This window comes from Pelecanus crispus, chromosome 30, assembly GCF_030463565.1.
Source record: "Pelecanus crispus isolate bPelCri1 chromosome 30, bPelCri1.pri, whole genome shotgun sequence".
In the NCBI taxonomy this organism is placed as follows: Eukaryota; Metazoa; Chordata; class Aves; order Pelecaniformes; family Pelecanidae; genus Pelecanus; species Pelecanus crispus.
Window position 1 is genome coordinate 784080 of NC_134672.1, and position 6804 is coordinate 790883.

At 73.2% G+C, this 6804-nt stretch overlaps 1 protein-coding gene across 1 annotated transcript in view; it reads left to right on the forward strand.

The window, feature by feature from the left end:
- The first annotated feature begins 322 nt into the window (after window positions 1-322).
- DMPK (DM1 protein kinase) overlaps window positions 323-6804 on the forward strand; it is a 9263-nt gene continuing 2781 nt past the window's right edge. Inside the window, 9 exon segments of the mRNA XM_075725400.1 lie at window positions 323-421; window positions 1765-1936; window positions 3258-3274; window positions 3276-3350; window positions 3455-3544; window positions 3768-3863; window positions 4556-4704; window positions 5035-5128; window positions 5658-5858. Of these exon segments, the coding sequence (XP_075581515.1) occupies window positions 323-421; window positions 1765-1936; window positions 3258-3274; window positions 3276-3350; window positions 3455-3544; window positions 3768-3863; window positions 4556-4704; window positions 5035-5128; window positions 5658-5858 (993 nt within the window).

Consider the following 6804-nt stretch of genomic DNA (forward strand, 5'->3'; position numbering starts at 1 on the left):
TTTTTGTGGGGGGTATAGAGCTATAGGGGGTGGGAGTGCTATGGGGGCTGTAGGAGATGTGGATGCTGTAGGGGCCGGAGGAGGTGTGGGTGCTATGGGGAGCCATAGGGGGTATGGGTGGTACAGGGAGCTATAGGGGTATGGGTGCTATGGGGGGGGCTATAGAATGCATGGGTGCTGTGGGGAGCTGTAGGAGGCCTGGGTGCTACAGGGGCCATAGGAGATATCGGTGCTATAGGGGCTCCGGGTGCTATAGGGAGCTATAGGGGGCACAAGGATGTGGCTGGCACAGGGAGCTGTAAGGACGGGAGCTCTAGCAGGTATGGGTGCTATACGGGGGTGTGAGGGGAACAGTTCTGCCATGGGCATGGGTGCTATGGGGCATATAGGGGCTATAGGAGCCACCGAGGCTATTGCCCCTGTGGGGGGATAGGAGCGTACGGGGGCTATAGGGGGGCAGACGGGCTGGGGGGGGCTGGGAGGTGTGGGATGGAGTGCTGGGGCAGGGGTCTATGGGGTGATGGGGGTTATAGGGGGCTGCGAGCTCTATAGGGGATGGGGGAGGGGCTGCGAGGTCCCTATAGGGGACGGGGGGGTCCGTGGCGGGGCTCTATAGGGGAGGGGGGGTCGGTGGCCGGTCTCTATAGGGGAGGGGGGGGCCCGTGACCGGCCTCTATAGGCGAGGGGGGTCCGTGGCGGGGCTCTATAGGGGAGGGGGGGTCCGTTGCCGGTCTCTATAGGGGAGGGGGGGCCCGTGGCCGGCCTCTATAGGCGAGGGGGGTCCGTGGCGGGGCTCTATAGGGGAGGGGGGGGTCCGTTGCCGGTCTCTATAGGGGAGGGGGGGTCCGTGGCGGGGCTCTATAGGGGAGGGGGGGTCCGTTGCCGGTCTCTATAGGGGAGGGGGGTCCGTGGCGGGGCTCTATAGGGGAGGGGGTTCCCTTGCCGGTCTCTATAGGGGAGGGGGGGGTCCGTGGCGGGGCTCTATAGGGGAGGGGGGGGTCCCTTGCCGGGCTCTATAGGGCCCGGACGGGGTTAAGGCGGCGGCGCCCTCCGAGGGCGCTTTAAAAGGGCAACGTCGAGGCCCCGCCCCCGATTGGCCCCACCCAGCCCCGCCCCCTCCCCCTGCCAGCGCCGCGCCGGGGGTAGCCGCTGGGGGGCGCTGCGGCAGCGGGGGCGGGACCAGGGGCGGGGTCCCGGGGTTCGGTAGCGGGGGGTCCCGGGGGGGTCTCGGTGTCCCCCGGGACGGGTGTCCCGCCGCCCCGGGGTCGGTAGCGGGGGGTCCCCGGGGGGTCCCGGTGTCCCGCCGCCCCGGGGGTCGGTAGCGGGGGGTCCCCGGGGGGGGGTCCCGGTGTCCCGCTGCCCCGGGGTCGGGGAGCGGGGGGTCCCGGGCGCTGCCCCGAGCCCCGGAGCGGGGCTTGGGGGGGGGGTCCCGCCGTCCCCTGGGCCCGGCGTCACGGTGCCCCGGGAGGGTCCCGGCTTTAGCGCAGGGTCCCGGGGGGCTCCCCGCCGGGGTGTCCGGGCCCCGGTGGCAGCCGCCCCCCCCGCTCCTCCGGCCGTGCCCACCCCCGGTTACCGTCCCGTGCCCCCGGCCCGGCCCCGGTAGGCGGGAGCCCAGCGGGAGGGAGGGTCCCGGCAGCGCCCGCCCCGACCCCGCTGGCCGAGAGCGGCCGCCCCGGTGCCCCGTGCCGGTGCCCCCCCCGGGCGGGGGCAAGGCGGCGCTGAGCGGCCCGGGCCGGGCGATGGCGGCTCCCCCGGCGGCGGGAGCGGCTGCGGGCGCTGGCGCTGGGGCGGGGGGCGCTGGGGCTGGAGGCGCTGCTGGATCTGCTGCTGGGGCTGGCGGGGGGGCTGCGGCACCGGCTGCGGCACCGGGACCCCGGCACCGGCCCCGACAGCGACAGCGACAGCGACAGACACGTCCGCGACTTTCTGAGCTGGGGTGAGCGCGGCGGGGCCGGGCCGGGGGCACGGGACGGGGGTGCGGGACCGGGGGGCCGGGCCGGGGGCACGGGACAGGGGGGACGGGACCGGGGGCCTCCGGGACGGGACGGGGGGGTGCGGGACTGGGGGGACGGGACCGGGGGTGTCCGGGACGGGACAGGGGGGACGGGACCGGGGGGGTCCGGGACGGGACCGGGGGGACGGGACCGGGGGAACGGCACCGGGGGGAGTCCGGGACGGGACGGGGGGGCGCGGGACCGGGGGGGACGGGACTGAGGGTGGGTACGGGACCGGGACCGGGGGGGGACGGGACTGGGGGAGTTACGGGACCGGGGAGTCCATGACCAGGGGGTCCGGGACCGGGGGGTCCGGGGCCAGGGACGGGCACGTCTGGGCCTGGGCAGCCCGGTACCGGGGCGGGGGGGGGGGGAGGGGGGACACGGGGGGGTCCAGTGCAGCGCCGGGCGGGCCGGTACCGGGGGTCCGGCGGGGGGGGGGCTGTGTGTGTGATCCGGTACCGGGGGGGTCGGCACCTGCGGGCCCTCCCGGCCCGGGGGGCGGGGGCGGGGGGCGGGGGCCGGCGGTGCCGCTCCTTTTCTGGGCACGGCGGGCCCGGCCCCCCCGCGGGCGCCGATCGCTGCGCGGCCATAAATGGGCTGCGGGAGCGCGGCCGCCCCCCCCCCGCGGCACCGAGGGTGTCACCCCCCCCCCGGGACCGTCACCCCCCCCGCCCCCGGGACTGTCACCCCCCCTGGGACCGTCACCCCCCCCCCCGGGACTGTCACCCCCCCCCCGGACCGTCACACCCCCACCCCCCACCGGGACCGTCACCCCCCACCCGGGACTGTCACCCCCCCCCGGACCGTCACACCACCCCCACCCCCACCGGGACCGTCACCTCCCCCCCCCCCGGGACCGTCACCCCAACCCGAGTCGCTTCACCCCCCACCCCAAGGCCCCCCCCATATTCCCTGGTACCCCCCCAAACCCAGAGCCCCCCCCCGGGATACCCCCAAATCCCCCCCCCATGACCAAGGGCTGCTCCAAACCCAGACCCCCCCCGACACCCCCAAGCACCCCCACCCTGGGCACCCCCCTGTGCCCCCCACCCCCCCCAAACGCCACGTGCCCCCCCAAGCACCCCCCAATGCCCCCACTCCCCCCTGCAGGGGCTTCTCCAGTGGCTCGTAGTGGGGTTGGGCCCCCCCTGCACCCCCAAACCTGAGCTGCTCCCCACCCCCCCGGGATAACTGACAGCCCCCCCGATGGGTGCTGACCCCCCCATGGGTGCTGACCCCCCCCCATGGGTGCCCCCGCAGTGGAGCCGGTGGCCGCCCCGGGTGCAGGAGCTGCAGCTGCAGCGAAGCGACTTCGAGATCTTGAAGGTGATCGGGCGCGGGGCCTTCAGTGAGGTGAGGGGTGGCACCACGGGCGGCACCACGGGCGGCACCACGGGTGACATGCCGTGGGCACCGTGCCGTGGGTGACGGCGGGTGCCGGTGGGTGCCGCGTGCAGGTGGCCGTGGTGCGGCTGAAGGAGTCGGGGCACATCTACGCCATGAAGATCATGAACAAGTGGGACCTGCTGCGGCGCACGGGGGGGGCTGCGGAGGGGGACACGGGGACCTGTGGGGACACCGAGAGGCCCTGGGGACCCAGAGGGGACACAGGATGGGGGGGGCACGGGGGTCCCCAGGGCTGACCCTGAGCCCAGTGCCTGGGGCTGAGGTGGGGGCGGTGACCTTGCAGGTGACCTCAGTGTCGGGGGGGGGGGGTGACCCCGGGGGGTGGGGGTGACCCCGCTGCCACCCGTGTCCCCGTGTCCCCAGGTGTCCTGTTTCCGGGAGGAGCGGGAGGTGCTGGCGCGGGGGGACCAGCGCTGGATCACCCGCCTGCACTTCGCCTTCCAGGACCCCCAGTGCCTGGTGAGGGGACACCCCTGCATGGGGACACCCCTGCGTGGGGACACCCCAGTGGGGACACCCCTGCGTGGGGACACCCCTGCATGGGGACACCCCCATGGGGACACCCCCTCCTATGGGGACACTCCTGCATGGGGACATCCCTGCGTGGGGACACCCCCTCCTCATGGGGACACCCCCCGCCATGGGGACCCCACCCACTGAGCTGAGAACAGCCCCCCAGCACCCTTGGGTGCCCCCCTGTCCCCATCCCACGTCCCCCTGTCCCCCGGCCATGCCCACGCCCTGGCTCCCCTTGCCGTGCCCGTGTCCCCGTGCCACGCTGTCACCTGGTCCCCGTGTGATGCCCCTGTCCCCACGCCACACTGTCCCCCACGCCTCCGTGCCGTGGCTGTGTCCCCACGCCATGCCTGTGATGTGTCCCCTGTCCCCATCCCTGGGTCCCCATCCCTGTGTCCCCGTGCCACTCCCATGTCCCCATCCCCATGTCCCGGCGCCATGCCCATGTCCCCATCCCCGTGTCCCCGTGCCACTCCCGTGTCCCCATCCCCATGTCCCCATGCCATGCCCATGTCCCCATCCCCGTGTCCCCATGCCACTCCCATGTCCCCATGCCATGCCCATGTCCCCATCCCCGTGTCCCCATGCCATGCCCATGTCCCTGTGCCATCCCCGTGCCCTGCGTGTCCCCACAGTACCTGGTCATGGAGTACTACGTGGGGGGGGACCTCCTGACCCTGCTCAGCAAGTTCGGGGACCGCCTGCCCCTTGCCATGGCCCGCTTCTACCTGGCCGAGCTGGTCATGGCCATCGACTCCGTCCACCGCCTGGGCTACGTCCACCGGTGGGCGCGGGGCGGGGGGCGTGCGGGGGACGTGGGGACACGGCACGGGGCTGGGGATGTGTGGGGGATGTGGGGACATGGCACGGGGCTGGGGACACACTGGGGGGGACATGGGGACACAGGGGGGATGTGGCATGGGGTGGGGGCCACAGGGGGGGGCCACAAGGACATGGGGGACACAGCGCAGGGTGGGGGCGGGGCAGAGGTTGGGGACATGGGGGCGATTTGGGGATACAAGGAGGAGTGGGGGGCCATGGGGGTTATGGGGGCCATGGGGGGCTATGGGGGCCATGGGGGCCGCGGGTGACAGACCCCCCCCCCCCCCCGCAGGGACATCAAACCCGACAACATCCTCCTGGACCGCCGGGGCCACGTCCGCCTCGGGGACTTCGGCTCCTGCCTCAAGCTGGGGCCCGACGGCACCGTGAGTGGGGCGGGGTGGGGCGGGGCAGGGCCGGGGGTGGCGGGGGGCTCAGCCCTGTGACGAGCACCCAGAGGGTCCCCCGCCCCACGCCCCCATGGCCCGTGCCCCACCTCCCCACCCCCCTTGTGCCCCCGGCCCCTGGCCAATGCCCCCCCGGCCCTGTGCCCCCATGGGCCCCGGCCCCATGGCCCCAATGTCCCCAATGTCCCCACCCCAATGTCCCCATGTCCCCAACCTCACCCCAATGTCCCCTGTCCCCATGTCCCCAATGTCCCCATACCCCCACCCCAATGTCCCCATGTCCCCTGTCCCCATGTCCCCCTACCCCACCTCAATGTCCCCATGTCCCCATACCCCCACTCCAATGTCCCCATGTCCCCTACCCCACCTCAATGTCCCCATGTCCCCATACCCCCACCCCAATGCCCCCACATCCCATGCCCCCATACCCCCGTCCCCATGCCCCCCCCACCGTCGCAGCCCCCTGGCCCCCGCCCCACGCCCCACTCTCCCCGTGCCCCCGCCCCAGGTGCGCTCCTCGGTGGCCGTGGGGACCCCCGACTACCTGTCCCCCGAGATGCTGCTGGCGGTGGAGGACCCTGCCCGCTCCTACGGCCCCGAGTGCGACTGGTGGGCGCTGGGGGTGCTGGCCTACGAGATGTTCTTCGGCCGCACGCCCTTCTTCGCCGACTCCGTGCTGGAGACCTACGCCAAGATCCTCCACTTCCAGGTGCGCGGGGGCCGGGGCTGCGGGTGCTGGGGGGCACTGGGGGGCACTGGGGGGAACTGGGGGATGCTGGGAGGGCACTGGGAGGTTCCTAGGAGGAACTGGGGGGCAACTGGGAGGAACTGGGGGGAACTGGGAGGTACTGGGAGGGCACGGCAGGGGAACTGGGGGTTCTGGAGGGCACTGGGGGGAACTGTGGGGCACTGGGAGGTTACTAGGAGGCACTGGGAGGCACTGGGGGTAACTGGGAGGGCACTGGGGGGTGCTGGGAGGCGTCTGGAGGGCACTGGGGGGGGTCACTGGGCGTTACTGGGCGGCACTGGGGGGGGGGGTCACTGGGCGTTACTGGGCAGCACGGGGGGGGGTTACTGGGGCGTTACTGGGCAGCACGGGTGGGGTGGGTTTACTGGGGCATTACTGGGTGGCACTGGGGAGGGTTTACTGGGGTGTTACTGGGCGGCACTGGGGGGATTTACTGGGGCGTTACTGGGCGGCACGGGGGGGGGGGGGTTGCAGATTTACTGGGGTGTTACTGGGCGGCACTGGGGGGACATGGGGCGTTACTGGGGGGGGGGGTGCCCAGTGGGGCATTACTGGGCCACACTGGGGGGTGTCACTGGGTGTTACTGCGGGGGTACTGGTGGCTTACTGGGGGGGGGGGGGGGGGGGGGGGGGTGTCGTCACTGGGTATTACTGGGGGAGGGTCACTGGGTGTTACTGGGGGAGGTCACTGAGCGTTACTGGGGGGGGGGGGTGTCACTGGGCAGCACTGGGGTGGTACTGGACATTACTGCATGGCACTGGGGGTGTTACTGGGGGTGGGGTCACTGGGCGTTACTGGAGGGGTGCGGGGGGGTCACTGGGCGGTGCTGGGGGTGTTACTGGGCGGTGCTGGGGGGTGTCACTGGGCGTTACTGGGCGGCACTGGGCAGTGCTGGCTGACGGCCCC